The 17,016-nt window shown below is 36.6% G+C and overlaps 1 protein-coding gene across 1 annotated transcript; it reads right to left on the reverse strand.

Moving 5' to 3' along the window:
• Positions 1-300: 300 nt before the first annotated feature.
• On the reverse strand, positions 301-13,224 carry LOC141334022 (uncharacterized). The gene is made up of 2 exons (XM_073839169.1): positions 12,935-13,224; positions 301-1,584 (listed from the first exon to the last, which is right to left on the reverse strand). The coding sequence occupies exons 1-2, from the start codon at positions 13,185-13,187 to the stop codon at positions 563-565; spliced, it is 1,275 nt and encodes a 424-aa protein (XP_073695270.1). The 5' UTR covers positions 13,188-13,224; the 3' UTR covers positions 301-562.
• Between the last annotated feature and the right edge of the window lie 3,792 nt (positions 13,225-17,016).

Below are 17,016 nucleotides of genomic sequence, written 5' to 3' on the forward strand. Positions count from 1 at the left end.
CTAATTGAGTTGTTTGTTCCTGTTTTCCTACTTCTTAACAATTTAATGTTTGAAATTTATATTAGTTTAGTTTTTTTTTTTCCTGTGGTATTTTAGGCAAAAGACAGAATAAACCTGTTTGACATCTAAATGTTGGACTTAAATCTTTTTAATGGATTTTTTTTATCTTATTGGAATCGGAATTAGGAATCGGAATCAGTTAAATTCAAATGATACCCAACCCTATCTCTCTCTCTCTCAAATTGCAAACAGTAAGACAAATGAGATACAGATAAAATAAATGTTTTTCAAATACAGTAGATTTATATAACATGGATACATTTGTGTAGCATCTTTTGTTGTTCTATTAACATTAATGACATACAGGTATTTAATTAGGCTGCTGTCCCTTTAAAACAAAACCCCCACACTATAGACATTGGAGACACGATAGGGCAACTGATGAGTTTCTCAAAATAAGTCTGGACACTAAAAATAGAACTTAAATACGGGACTGTCCCAGGAAAAACGGGATGTCTGTTTTACACGCAAATTTCTCGGAATGAACTCATATATTTATGTTTCACGAATGAGGCCCCATGTTACTACTGCCTCCTTTTCCTAAACCTCTGATCACACGGATTAAAATCATTATTTTCTTTTCAGGATGGGATGTTTGCATATGGCGTTTCAGGTCTGTGTGATATCTGAAACTCTGTTCACACTGAGTGCACTTGCAAGGCTTCTCTCCAGTGTGAACTCTAATGTGGATCTTAAGGTTTCCTTTAATCGTGAAGCTCTTTCCACACTGAGGGCAGGAGAAGGGTTTCTCTCCAGTGTGGATTCTCATATGATCCTCCAGCTTTGGTCTATGGCTGAAACTCTTTTCACAGTGATGGCATTTGTGAGGCTTCTCTACGACGTGATTTTTTACATGATTCTTGAGGGCATTCCTGTCCGTGAAATTTATTTTACACGCATGACATCTAAAACGATGTCTAGAGTGACTCATGACAGATTTGTCTCCAGAGTGAAACTTCATGTGATGTCTAAGGTTTCCTTTATATCTGAAAAGCTTTCCACATTCATTACAAACAAAAGGCTTCCCTCCATCGTGGATTCTCATATGGCACCTCAAACCTTCTTTACGCGTGAAGCTCTTCTCACACAGTTTGCAGGTGTGGGGTTTCTTTCCTGTGTGAGATCTCATGTGGATGTTAAGGTTTTTTTTCTGTTTAAAACTCTTTCCACACTGAGAGCAAATGTAAGGATTCTCTCCTGCGTGGATTTTTAAGTGGATTTCAAAGCTCTCTTTTTGATCGAAACTTTTTCCACACTGTTGGCAGGTAAAAGGTCTCTCTTTGTGAACTCGCATGTGAACTTTAAGACTTCCTTTTAGTGCAAAACTCTTCCCACACTGAGAACAGGTGAAAGGCTTCTCTCCGGTGTGTACTTTCTTTTGGACTTTAGGGTTCTTACCAGGTTTAGTTTTATGAGTCTGCGAGGAGCTCAGAGATTTTTCCCCAGCCGTGAAATCATGGCATTCCTCATTTTTCTCTTCCATTACATTCAGTTCTTGACTCTCCTCTTTCAGTGGCATCAGGTCTAAAAAGAAAAAAAACAAGTTAACACCTGACATAAAAAGCTACAGACATAAAAAAATTAAAACATCAAATCCAACCTCATGTACGCTAGATCCTACAGTTACATTTGAAAGTTTGGGAATCCGTAAAAATGTGAATAATTTTAACAGAATAAGAGAGATAATACAAAATGCATGTTTTTTTTTTTTTTTTTTTTTTTTAGTATTGTCCTGAGTCAGATGTATTACATGAAAGATGTTTACATTTAGTCAAAAACTAGCTGGAATTATGTTTGGAAACCCTTGGTTCTGTTACCTAGATGATCGAACAGTTTTTTGTTTAGTTTTTTTGTTTAGTGATAGTTGTTCATGAGTCCCTTGTTTGTTCTGAACCAGGGGTGCTCAATCCTGTTCCTGGAGATCTACCTTCCTGCGGAGTTCAGCTCCAACCCTGATCAAACACAACTGAGCCAACTAATTAGGATCTGAAGCAGCCCTTGATCATTACAGACAGTTGTGTTTGATCAGAGTTGGAACTAAACTCTGCAGGAAGGTAGATCTCCAGGAACAGGGTTGGGCACCTCTATTGTAAACAGTTAAACTAAGTACTGTTCTTCAGAAAAATCCTCCAGGTGCTGCAGATTCTCCAGTTTTCAGCATTTTTGTGTATTGGAACCCTTTCCAACAATGACTGTATGGTTTGACAGCTGAGGGACTCAAACACAACTATTACAGAAGGTCCAAACACTCACTGATGCTCCAGAAGGAAACAGCACGCAAAAACTTCTTGAGTTTGAAGATCAAGGTAAATTGTACTTAAATTCTCTTAAATAATGCGACCAAATATGCAAGCATCTTTGGTTGCTTCCGAAGGGCAGTACTGAATGAAAAAAAAAAATATTTTAACAAAAGAAGACAAATTTGGACATCTTCTTTCTTAATACATCATGTGGTCCCTCAGTTGTCCTCAGTGTAAAAAGATGGATCTCAAAATCATACAGTCATTGCTGGAAAGGGTTCAAATATGGAAAACTGAACAAAATCTGCACGACCTGGACTCATGAACAACTATCACTAAACAAAAAAGGGACAGAATGATAAATCGATTCAAGGATCAATTCTGAAATATCCTGAATGCATCGTGTTTCTCTTTGGAATCGATTCTGAGATATAAACAGCAGATGGCGCTCTAATGTAGTTTATGTCCACACACTCAAACACTGACGAATAAGAGTGCTAAAGAGTTGTGTAATTTCACCTGTGCTCAGAATGCTTTTATGACGCGAGATTAATGTAAACGGCCCACTATGAACACCCTTGTTATATGCTTCTCAAATTGTATGAATGGTTATTTCAGGTTGAAGTGCGTGTAAGGATTTGGAAGCAAGCAGAGTACGGCTGTTCCTAAAGCAAGCAGTGCCATCTGCTGTTCAAAACTAAACTCAGAATCGATTTGAGAAAGAATCGTGATCTGAAAATCTCAGAATCGATGCCGAATCATTTCTCGATTCGCACTGCAATGATTTATCGTCCTGTCCCTAGTGGTAGATCATCCAGGTAACCACAAACAGTATTAAGAAACCAAACTTTTGAAGGGGGTTATTTTAATAATTTCAGCTATTTTCTTGTCTTGTGAGCTGTATGTAAACATCTCTTATGTTTATTGGTTTATTGGTATTGGTAAAAGGATCCCCATTAGCTGTCACCTCAGTGGGACAAGCTAGTCTTCCTGGGGTCCATACAAAAGACAAGACAAAAGACAAATTTACAATACACAAAATACAAGTCGAAATCTTACAATGATCATCTAAAAGCCATTGCAGACAGCATTATAAACATTTAAAATCAGTCAGAAAAAGTTATTACATCATGGGCATAACATTCCTTATCACATACAACAGTGAGTGTGCTCATTCATCCTCACAAATTTAAATAGTACATCCTCAGATGGTACTTGAAAGATACTTTACTATTCAATTTACGTATGTACAGTGGGCAATTATTCCAAAGATTGATAGCACGATAAATAGTCGTTTTCTTTAGAGCGTTCGATTTTGGACGTGGTAACATCATCTGGCCATCATCTGCTGACCTAGTAAAATGAAAGTGAACCTGACTACATCTGACAATTTGGTTATGTAACAAAACAGGTTGAGAAGAAAAGACAATGTTCCTAAAAAATGTAATTGTACTAAGAACCAGCCTGTTCTCTACAGTTAACCATGAGAGCTGATGGTGCATACTGATAGTGTTAGTTTTCATGGTACAATGTAGTACTAATCTGGCAGCTCTGTTCTGGGCAGTTTGTAATTTCTTTAGCTGACCTTTAGATGCAGAGGACCATACAGGTGCACAATAATCCAGGTGACATAAAATTAAAGATTTAGCCACCTGTCCCACAATGTAAGAAGGGACATAAAAAAGACATTTTCTTACCACTGAAATACCACAACCCATCCTCTTCACTATCATATCAATGTGTTCTGCCCATGACAGCTGACTATCAATTATTATGCCCAGTAGTTTCACTTTATCTACCTGTTCTATAGGTTCTCCAGACAAATTTAAACTCATCTTTGGTGTGAATGACAATGTGTGATTTGATCCCAAGATAATTGATTTGGTTTTTGAAATGTTCAACACCAACTTATTTAATTTTATCCAATCAAAGACCATATCTAACTCAGCCGATAAAACATTTTCCAGTTCACCGACAGTTTTAGCAGCATAATACAATGTGGAGTCATCGGCATACATTTGAACAGTTGCTTTACTCAAAACGAATGGTAAATCGTTCGTGAAGATAGTATATAAGATCGGTCCCAGGCAGCTCCCTTGGGGGACCCCACAGTCCAATAACTTAGAATCAGACCAGCTGCCACTGTAATAAACCCGTTGTGTCCTTTTTGTGAGATAACTCTTCATAAATAATATGGCAGTAGGACTAAATCCATAGCATTCTAATTTACCAATGAGCAGATTGTGATCTATGACATCAAATGCCGCACTAAAATCAAGTAATACTGCACCAGTCATCTTTGAGTTATCAATTCCCACGAGCCAGTTATCTGTCATTACTGTAAGGGCAGAACAAGTTGAATGGTTCTGTCTATAAGCATGTTGAAATCCTGTGTTCAAGCCGTTACAGTCAAAGTACTCCTGTATTTGTGAATTAACTATTCTCTCCATCAGTTTACTGAGAACTGGGAGAATAGTAATAGGTCGACTGTTGTTCCCAGTGAGCGCTAGTCTGCTATCTTTAGGTAAGGGAATAACCTTACCCTCTTTCCAGATTGTGGGATAAACACCCTTCATTAAGCATGCATTCAATATATGACATATTGGACTGTAAATGTAGTCAGCTGCCAGACCAAGTAATTTACTGTCCAACATGTCAGTACCCACTGAGCCATGTTCAGGCAGAGACTTCAACAACATCCATACTTTCCGCTCATCTATGCTATTAAAATTAAAAGTGCAACTCTTATCGAACATCACATTATTTTGTATGAGCTTTAAATAATCAGAATCATTATTGTTCATTGACTGTCTCAATGTATTAACCCTCTTTACAAAATAATCATTAAAATAATTTGCAATATCAGATGGTTTGGTCAGAAACATGCCATCAGATTCCACAAAAGAAGCCCCACCAGTTGTCCCTCTCCCCATAATTTCATTAAGGGTTTTCCAGAGTGCTTTACCATCTCTCTTTACAGCATCTATTCTTTGCATGTAGTATTCTTTTTTCATATATCTATTCAATTTTGTTACCTGGTTTCTCAGTTTACAATACTTGAATTTGTCCTCCACTAAACCAGACTTTGATAACGCTAATTTGGCTTCATCTCTTTCCTTCATGAGGCTCTTTAGAGTCTCATTCAGCCATGGAGCTGGCCTCCCCTTTACAATACACTTTCTCATTGGGGCATGTTTATCAATGATCTTCATGAAACTTTCCATAAAGATATTTAAGGAGGCCTCAGGCTCCTCAGCAGCGTACACATCTGCCCAATCAATATTACCAACATCTGCCAAAAAAATGTCAGGAATAAATTTCTTAAACATCCTTTTATATATTATATTAACTCTTCCTTTAGGAATTTTAGTTTTCCTGGTAATTGCTATAATATTATGGTCACTAAAACCCACAGATTGAGAGACTGGTTTAGTGCAGAATTCAGGAATATTTGTGTAAATATGATCTATACAAGTGGCAGAAGTAATATGTAATACATATTACTCAGGACAGTACTACAAATTTTTTATGATCTCTCTTATTTTGTTAAAATTATTCACATCCACAGATTCTGCAAGGCATTTTCACTTTTTTTAATCGAGAGTTTTAAAAGAAGTGGGACAGAAAGAAGGGGACTGGATCGGGAAAGGTCAATTTTTTGGACGTCCAAAACTCAACAGCATTGTATGTCGGCATACTGTCCACGAGGCTATTGGCACCGACAGATAGATGTGCTTGTTAAATAAACATCCATGACCACAGATTAGTGGTGGGAAATTACAACAAATAAATGAGGAGCTCTTTTCCAAAACAAAATGAAAACTACATTTTTTTTACCTAGACCCATACATTTTGTTATTATTTAATTTATCAATTTAAAATTTTCAAATTCAATTTTTCATTGTTTAATTTGTTAAACAATGATTGTTAAATGAAACAACAATATTGTAGATTAGAAATACAAACTTTTTTTTTTTTTTCAAAACGCTACAAATCCTTTAAGAAATTGTTGGTTTAAGTTTAAAACAAAAAAACAAGAGAACGTGCAGCATATGACATCAGGGACTCGTACTATAAATTAATATAAATCAAATAAATGCAAATGCATGAAATAAACTAAATGGTAAAATTTTAATTTCATGTTTCAATATTGTACACCACATAAAACAAATAATTTAAAAAAGAACACACATACAAATACCATAAGATAATAAAAAAAAACGTTAACATTACATTCAAATCATTTAGTAACACATTTAGGCTAATAGTCATTTAGCGCCAAACCTGTAAAAACTAATTACAATATTCAGTAGGCAAGTCGTTTAGTAGTACATTCAAAGTCTTTTACAGTAAAGTGTCAAACCTGTAAAAAGTAGGACCAATTTGTTCACTACATATGCATGAAAAAAAGCGCATTATTAAAAATATTCAATAATGATAATGATATTCAAGTCAAGTCAAAGGCAAACCCGTAAACAGTAGGACCATTGTCTGCTATACCTAAAACAAATCTCACTACGGAAACAATACTCCCCATTGTACATTTATTCATTTAGCATTGTAAGCCATCTTTAAACCAACCTGGTTGGTACTCAAATCAAGAATGCGTGCTTCACTGAGTTTAAAGCTCTTCTGAGCCTTAACACACTCTTTTGTGGCTGACCTATAATCAAACGCTTCCCAGTCTGTGCCATAAATGTGAACGTGGCCGAATTGCTGGAGGATGATATGGTGTTCCTGTGGTAGCAGAATTGTGTCAATGTTCCTGATCTTCTGCTCAATTCTGCCAAAGACTCGGTCTGCTGGGAGAAAACTGTGCCCGCTTACTGGAAAGGTGTGCTCTATGCGAAGGTTGGGAAAAAACTGATGAAGTTCCATGAGCATGAACACCATGTTCATGTTTTTGTTTTGCCCAAAACAAGAACGAGTGAAAATGTGAGTGGTGCTTGCGGTGGCAAAAACTCGGCCCTCGGTTGCTAGGGTGGTCACTATGAAGTGTTTATGTCAGTATTTATTGGCTACTTGATAGTACGAGTAAAAAGAGCCAACCGCCAGCTCTCTATGACTTTCTGATCCAAACATATGATTGCACAAATTTTATGGCAATGTTAAGTCAATCTGAGTTTTTGCCAAGCGGCAACCTCCCGCTCTCTCTATTGAAACCAACACGGAAGTGAATTAAACTGCACTTCATCGACTGGCCGCTTGAGGCTGGCTGCAAAAGGGAGTCAGTCCCATTGACTCCCCATGTTAAAATGCCCAACTTTACAGCAGAAAAAAGTATGTTTACAGCCTGGTTCAAAAAATGGTTTTGGTCTATATAGCTAGTTTTGCCCTTCATGTCAACTGTGAGGGGGTGAATTTTGTTATAACTCATCCGTTTTAGTTGTATTAAGCCTTAATATTCAGCATAATTAAGGGCGTGGCCACTTGAGTGACAGGGGGATTGTCTCTGCTCTCACCACTGTCGCGCTAGGAGGGCGTGGTTTCAGCAATCAGCTCCACCCACGTCCCGCCTTTTTGCCCATTTTTGATTATCCGGGAGTGACTCGCGGTGACGCGATTCCAAGATGGCGACGTCAAATCCCGCCCACTAAAGGCTTCAAAATAGCGCTTCAGAATCCTACGGGTGACGTCACGGATACTACGTCCATATTTTTTACAGTCTATGGTTTTTGCCCAAATTTCTCACCCACTGTACGATAATCGTACGCCCGATCGCTAAGAAGTCAAAGCACATCTCTCCTCAATAACCCGGTCGATTTGAGATGTCATTCATGGGTCTATGACAAACGGTGCGGGACGAGTTTCACGCCGAAGTTCCTATGGGCCTGCATGAACATTCAGGTCAGTGGTGCTCCTCTCAAGACTGGATGTGCTCAACAATGAGTTTCCTTCTCCTGTTGTGCTCCTCACTGTGCCGTGCACCGCCTCTTCTCTCTGGGCGAGCCTCTGCAGTCTCCGCATAATATTTAGCCACCCGGGACACACGGTCTTTGCTGATGCCTGTGAAAGTAAATAGTTTAGATTGTCATGCATTGATTAGAGCCAGTATGAAATAAACAGAGCTACACACAACTTACTTGCTATAGTTAATGTTAGTGCCTGTACTTCCATTAGGAAGAAAAATGTATGTTAAAAGTATCACATTCTCACTAATAATGAATTTCTCTGAATTGCAATGAATTCAGTTCCACTTCCTGTAATTCCAATTCAATTCAAAATTTAATTCTCTGAACTGGGGTCTGTTCTTCGTACCTCGCTAACAAAGTTAGCTGGATTTGATTGTTGACGATTTTGCGTGATCTTGGATTGCTCGGTTCTTCGAAGCTCATCCTAGATATGCTGTCATAGCAACAGGTGCGCAAGCTTAAACCTGCTCTGGAGCAGGTTTATTTCATGTAAACAGGATTTAGGCTGCGCTCCTGGCGGGTTATGATTGGTTGAAATGGCGAGGTCACATCTGATTGGTTAAAGAGCACGACTGACGCGGACTGACTCACATGGGGGAAAAAAAGTATCTTGCAAGAAAGTATATATCTTTTTTTACAGTCTATGGTATATATACCGTTCAAAAGTCTGGGGTCAGTACATTTTTTTTTTTTTTAAAGAAATTAATACTTTTATTCACCAAGGATGTATTAAGTTAATAATGAAAAAAATATTAAAAGTTAATAATAAATAATTTACATTGTTTTATATATATATATATATATATATATCAGAGGTTCCAAAAAATATTTGTTAGCACAACTGTTGATATTATCCAACATTGATCATTCTAATGATAAATCAGCATATTAGAATGATTTCTGAAGGATCATGTGACACTTAAGACTGGAGTAATAGCTGATAAAAATTCAGCTTTTCATCACAGGAATAAATTCTATTTTAAAGTATGTTAAAATAATAATAAAAAAAAAAACATTATTTTATATTGTAAAAACATTTTGCACTATTACTGTTTTTTTCTGTATTTTTTATCAAATTAATGCAGCCTTGATGAGTATAAGAAACTTCTTTAAAGACTATTACAAGTCTTACTGACCCCAAACTTTTGAACAGTAGTGTATATAAAAAATAAATATATATAAATAAAATAACATATCAAGGAAAAAACATGTAACATGGGCAGCATTAACACATTTAATGTGTTCACAACTTTTTGCCAGCCCTCTCTCCTTGCTTTTCCAGCCTTTGCAGTGTTCCCTTGCGTTTTAAATAAACTCTGAAACTCCTGAAATCCCTCAATCAAGAGTTCTTGGTCTGCTGCAGAAAAATACTGAGCGCGCTCCTTCGTCATGTTCGCCGACCAATCAAAGAGTTGCCGATCAATGTTTCTACTATCGATACGTATCCCCTTTTAAGCCACCCAGTGATCTCAAATAACTTCATCCAGCTATACTAATCATCAACAATAGGTGCGTTCGGAGAACCGGAATAGCGAGCTCATAGTTAGCACGATGATTTGATCTTAGATGTGTCATTTGATCTTGGATGTAGTAAGCGAGGTACGAAGAACGGACCCCTGGGCTCTTCGCTTACTTTTCTTGTTAGGAGGTGAAAACTTGTAGGAGCACAGTCAATATAATAACAATAATCCCAAAAAAAAAACTAGCCTTCCCATTACAAGGTGAAATTTGACTCCTTAATGTGAGGTACAGGGAATTTAACCTTTGTTTTTAACCTTTTCATGTTTAATGAGGCTCAGAGGTGACATGAGTGCAATCAAATTCAGAAATTCATGTTGAGATTAATGTTTTAAATATAGTTTAAAACAGAAATATGAACCCTTATGTGTTGTTGGGGATGTTTTCGTCCACTCAGGGGTGCTGTTGAGTCTTAATTTGGCCACTTTTTCTCTGTTAAAGAAAATTAAATGATTTTTTTTGTGAGAAATCTTATTTTGACACACATTTTAAGAAAATGCTTTGAAAATTTTCAAAAACTCAACCGTACGCTCTGGGCATATTTACTACCCTCTCGTTATGTCCGTGGATGAAAACATCCACTAAATTAAACTGCTGTGAATATCACATAATTTTTTTATTTTATTTTATTTTTTGCATAAATGTCTTAATCAACCTCAGTCCTGATCAAAACTACTAAATCTTTTGAATAAATTCAGGATTTTGACTCTTTAATTGCCAAGTTCATAAATTATGTTTATTTATGGATGTATATTTTTGGAATTTACGGTAGTTTACAACAGTATAAATTGACATAGCATGTGTGATAAATAAATTTACACTGATTTTTATTTGTTGAAAATGTAAAAAATGTTTGCAAAAAACATAGTTTGGGAAGAATTTGAAGAAGTTGAGTTATATATGCAACAGTAACAATAAAAATATTCAGGCACATTTCTCAGGCAATAAATAAAAGAGAGCACTTTGTTACACAACGGTGTCTAGATTTTTTTCTGTGGATACAGACCAAGTCCCATCTTTTTTTTTTTTCAAAAAGAGCATCATGTTCAAAAATTGTACTCACCAAACACTTTAATGAAGGTGGCCTTGCAAACGGAGACCCTCTCTGGGTGACTGCTGCACAAAAGACTGTACTTGACTGATATGTTTCGGTCTTTTTGTTTGTTTACGTCCAGGACTTTAAGACGCTGCCTTTTCACCCGTGTTACGTCCAGGAGATGAAGTATGGCTCTGTCCTGGTCAACCTTGTTCGGTCTTTCATAAAACTTCACAAAATTCATCATCAGGTCATCCGCTGACAGTTTCTCGGCCTGACAGAAACCGGTCGCACCAGCCTTGTGTTGACATCCCACGGAGGGTATTAACGCGCCCCCTGAGTGACGGACCTTCTTCTTTTGTTGTGTTTTATGATGTTCTCTGTCCAGTCGGCGTTTTCTACCCCCATGTGTAGGTCTGACTGGCTCATCTAGGCCAGCAAAAGTGTTGTTAGAGTTTAAAGAACTCATTTTGAAGACTAACATCTCTCGCTTCAGAGCGCGCCTTGTTGGATTGCGTCCAACGCTCAATTCTGATTGGTCGAGAGGACATACGGGTCATTCCAGCTGGAATCATCAAATTTTGGAAAAGTTCCCCACCTGACCTCCTCAGATTTATCTGAAAAAAACCTGTGATGGGTAATAGATCATATACAAAAATTCAGATCTCTACCGTGCATACTACTTTCACAAAAAAATCTGTAAAAAGTTAGTTTTGGCATCACAGTCTGAGTGACCATGTTCAGACTGAAATATCTCCAGAACTAGTTGTGCCAGGTCCATCAAATTTTCTGGGCTAAGAGTCAGAACTGCATGAATTACAACTCACAGGATTGCTACTGAATTTACCCCTGAATGCTGGCCCTCTACTTTTCTTTGAAACTATTACTTTAAGGGTTTTCAGATGTCCATAGAAACCTCAATTTTCAATATATAAACATCAAACTTGGTAAATGGTCTGATATGTACCACGTCTTTCACATCCTTTGACAACAGACAACAGAGTCTTATGGATGTTGAGATATTAAGATAAATAAATAAAAAAAAACTAATTTAAACCAATGTTTAGAGCAATATTTCCCATGAATGACACCAGGTGTGAACATGAAACTTGTTATTTCGAAAGAGCGTGTTGTTATTGATAAAATATTAAAAAAAAAAAAAAAAATAGGAAGGGGTTTTGCCTCATTTTTCTGGTGTCATTCATGGGAAATATTACTCTGAACATGGATGTTAAAGACATGGTACATAGACCTGGCACAACTAGTTTTGGAGATATTTCAGTCTGAACATGGTCACTCAAACTGTGATGCCAAAACCTTTTTTTTTTTTTTTTTTTACAGATGTTTTGTGAAAGAAGTACGCACAGTAGAGATCTGAAATGTTGTATATGATCTATTGGGCATATTACCCATCACATGGATTTTTTTTTCAGACAAATCTGAGGGGGTCAGGTGGGGACCATTTGATGATTCCAGCTGGAATGACCCATATCGCATTTTGGCTAAAAACAAGTTCGGCGCTTATAGCGTTTTGGAAAAAAACTGCATCTTGCAGTACATTTTAAACAAGGAAAATTACTATTTGGCATGAAACATTGATGGAGCAGTGAATAGGTTCCATACACGGCAAAATTGCATGACAAACTATTTTTTATTTGGTGTTTATCGAGTTTTGGCAAAAGAGCTCTTCAAATACTCTTCTCTTGACTATAATGTGAAGTTCTGAATATCCAGCTTTCATGTGCATCACAGGGAAATTTGACAAACAAAAACTGCACTTATTGCATTTCTTTCTCAAGAAAAGAAAGTGTTTTTCAAAGTGTCTCATTTCCTTTTAAAAAATGAGGATTGTTATTTGTAGTCTTAAGAAAATAATGTTTACAAGACCCTGAATTAAAAAAAAAGTGACTGTGAGGATGAACAAAAATAATAATCATCATCATCATTTCTAGACAACAAAGCTCACTCACATTCACAGATTGCTTTATGCAAGTAGATACTGTAGTGATAAAAATGAATGATTTCCATTGCTTTCATTTCAGAAATAGATACTGAGATTAATGTCAGACAAACTACTTATTTATGTGTGACTAAATAAGACAAATAACAGAGATAGCAATATTTATAAAACATAATCACTAAAAAAGGACTTTGAGAATGAAACCAACCTGTTTGTTCCTCAGGATCTTCATGTTTGACACCAAATGACTCTTCAATCTCCACATATTCACTCTCATCTTTAATAAACATCATCTGTGTTTGTTGTTCCTCAATATCTTCATATTCGACTCCAAATGTTTCTTCAATCTCCACATCTTCACTTTCCTCTTTAATAAACACCATCTCTGTTTGTTGTTCCTCAGTATCTCTGAATGTTTCTTCAATCTTCAAGTCTTCACTCTCCACTTTAATAAACGTCATCTTTATATCAGTGTGTCACGTGGATCTCCGTCACTTCAGCAAGAGTTTTCTGTGTTTAAGATGAGAATAATTAACAGACAGAAGAAGAAATGTACACTAAATCTCAGTCTAGTTCAGTAGTCAGCACACTAGTAAGGGGGTCAGTCAGAGTGAGTGTTAATGGACTTAAATGACCAGATTAGAGAAAAAAACACTCAAAAAGTAGCACTGCAAATGAATAAAATAATGCTATATAATACAATATATTTACAAGCTGATAGAAACAGACCTAATTCACATGTTTGTTTCTTCTTTGCAAACTCTAATAAGATTTTCTTCACGTTTGGGTGGAAACCCACTGTTTTGAGTTTGAAAAAGCTGTATTTGTTAATCATTTCTTGCCAGTGAATAAACAGTGTGTTTATGATGAACAGAGACTGAAATGAGATGCATGTTTACTCATAAAAACCGTTCATTATTGTTGTTAGATACATTCGTGTTACATTCATTAGCTATTCACTCAATTCACAGTTATCTGTATCAGCATTTCCCAAGATGAGAATTTAAATTGTATTTATTTCCAGAGGTATATATAGCTTTGTCTGTGTGAGCCATGAACACTATGTAGGGATCATATCAATCTGAACACAGTTCATTCATGTAGTTCTCTTCTGAAGAGCTGGTGATCTGAATCAGAGTTAAATAAGAGACAGACGAGGAATAGGGTTGAGAACTGCTGCTATATAATTCTCAGAGAGAGCTATTTTGGTTTGAACACTAGACAAAGGATAAAAACACAAACCTTTCTTCAGCAGAAACACAGATGCAGGAGTGTGGCGCAGCCTTATGACATCATCCCTCCTCAACAAAATAAAAGTCCTCTTCACATAATAGAAATTCACACACAGAAAACAAACTCAGAGTGTCAGATGATGGACTGATTTAAACGATACATGCCAGATTTCCAAAGCTATAAATACTACTGAGATTTTTTAAGTGATTTATTTTGAGATTTTAAGTGATAGACCTCTGTTGACTAAAATAATTGTCCCTATATATTTCTATTAAAAACGTGAACCTTCTGAATAAGTGTACAATAATTTCCAGCTTAAAAATGTTAAATCTAATTTTTCAATTAGTGATAATGAAATGACAGATCATCTTTCCATTTCCAGTTTCAAATAGATTTAGCAAGTAGTTCTTTGTGTGCATTAAATTCACATATGTTCCCTTGTTAGAGAAGAAACATAGTTTTAGGAAACATTACTAGTCATAAACTATTCTCTTGCAGAATTCTTTATTCTTAAGGCCAAATCTTCAAGATCCAACTAATGCTGTCACGATTCCTTGATTCAATTACAGTACTCCATTTTAAAATTTAAAGTTAATTAAATTAATAAAAGTTAAAGTTTAAAAAAAAAGTTACACATAGGTCCATAGAGGACAAAAATGTCAATATCCAGAAACTGTAATAAAAATATTATATATCATTATTTTTCCCACTTTCACTGACGTCAATCTGATCTAAATAGCTTTTTTTACTCAGTGTTAAAATGTGGTGCTGGTTTAAGATGCTCATTTGCTGGTTTATGCTGGTCCTGAAAAAAACTATTGCAGATGTTTTTTCTGCAATTCCACAAATTATAGAATTACTGAATAAACTGAGGATTTCATTCTGAATTTTCTTGACTTGTGTTTTAGAAGCTGATTAAATGTTCCCTCATCATCATCATCATCTTCATCATCATAATGGCCTCTAAAAGATAAACCTTGTCTTGTCAGAAACTGCACACTACTGGTTATGGCTCATTCCTGGTGTCCAGTAACATTCTGGCTCCGTAATTCTTCGGGGAAAAAGGTACATGTTCTTCATATTTTTATCATTCTACTACAATAGTGACATGTTTAACTATCACAAATACATATTGAACAAGCTCAGACACTCAACAAATAATAGTTATGGGTAGATTGTTCAGAAACTGGCTGTGAAAATATTCCACCCTGTTAGGGACACAAAGTGTTAATAATGTAAATGCTAATCAATAATGAACTTTTCTTGGACGATATGTGTCCCTTAGGCCATGATAGTATTTTTATTTATTTTTGAAACAATAATAAAACAATTATTAATGAACAGAACATGTCTTGATTATTAAGAACAGGTGCTTTTTCCGTGCCAATTTTTGCTAACAGGATGGTAAATGATACAAAAAGTTGCTCAAAGACATAGATATATATATGAGTTCATAGGCAAGGCTGACGTAGCCATATTCAAAACAAAAGAACATTATTGTAGAACTGGGAAGTGCTTGTGAACTGGGAAGCTGACTTTTTGTGAGTAATAGAAGAAATTACAGATTTTTATTAAGGAACAGAACTTGTTCAACACTGCGAAAGCTAAGTCTATATCTTTTTTTTTTTGCTTCTTCCCCTGCCTTTGAAAAAATTTCAGGAGGACATAAGACTTCCAGGGCAAGACAATGAAGATGTGGATCGATGTTCTTTTGGGTAGCCCAGAAATGCAAGAGATCTTCTGTTCATGGAATGTTTGGGTTCATTGTAGCATTGACCGATGCTTATCATTCGCCAAATCACACAAAGTGATCACCCGGCTCACTCGATGACTCACTGCTGGTGAATGGAGGCAGTGTGGAGTGGTCGCATAGAGTTGCACAAAGTTGACAGTGCACGCAACATCCCTCAAGACCTGCCTCAACAATCCACCGACATCCAAATCCTTGTTATTGATGTTACTTTGGTAACTCGATGCCTCTGCCATGGAGTAAACCTGGAATAAAGTTCCTCTTCTTCCCACAACCTCCTGTAAACCGAATCTGGACCAAAGCAAATCAATGGACGGGTCCACCGGACACAGATCACAGGCCACATGATAGGATACATTCATGACGCCCTCTGGATCAACTAAGGCACCCAAATTGAACTCCCGATCATCCTTCTGCCCGAATTTGCTAAGGCTCATTAGGATCTGCATGTCAACATCGTTGTTGATGGATGACAAAGCCTGATTGAAAACCTCCAGTACGAACTTCTGATCGGAATGCAGAATATATATATATATCTTATAGATATATTCAGGGCTGGTCCAACACATTTTGGTGCCCCAGCAGGATTGGCATTTGGGTGCCCCCCCTCCACAAATTACAGAACAAAAAGATGTTTTTTTTTGTTTTTTTGTTTTTTATGGCTCGCACAGTTTAACAAAATTAACAACAAAGTCAGCCAGTCCGAGTCAGTTTTACTCCTTTAAACAAGGATAATAAAATAAAATGTATAATGATAAAATAATAAAATAAACATTTGCTTGAACATGCTATAAACTATGCGCCTTATAAAATCAAAATGTGCAAAAGAGAAAACAGAATATTAGCATGTATAACCCCAACATAATCTTCCTTCAAAAGTCTATGGTGCATCATGCATGTCCTTAAAAATGGACACGTCTGGATTTCCTTACTGCAAATGCATCTATTGTGTCATCAAAAGGTATCTTCCTTGAAACCTCCTGATTGATGCTCATTAATGCAAGTCCATTCAGACGCTCTTGGCCCATTGAAGACCTCAGGTAGGTTTTAATCAGCTTCAATCTGGAGAAGCTCCTCTCTGCAGCAGCAACTGTCACTGGAATAGTGACAGGAATTCTGAGGGCCACCCACATATTTGGATAGATTTCCTCCAGTTTCATCTTCTGTAAGAAAGCCAGAACTTCCAGGGTGGTCATGTTGGCTTTTGGCAAATGTGGGAAACTCTGCATCTCCAGTGCCAGTTCCTTCCCATCCAGGTCTGACTGCCCATGACAGCTCAGAGTGTTGCTGAGTGTTTCACACTGCTT

This window comes from Garra rufa, chromosome 4 (assembly GCF_049309525.1).
Source record: "Garra rufa chromosome 4, GarRuf1.0, whole genome shotgun sequence".
Lineage (NCBI taxonomy): Eukaryota > Metazoa > Chordata > Actinopteri > Cypriniformes > Cyprinidae > Garra > Garra rufa.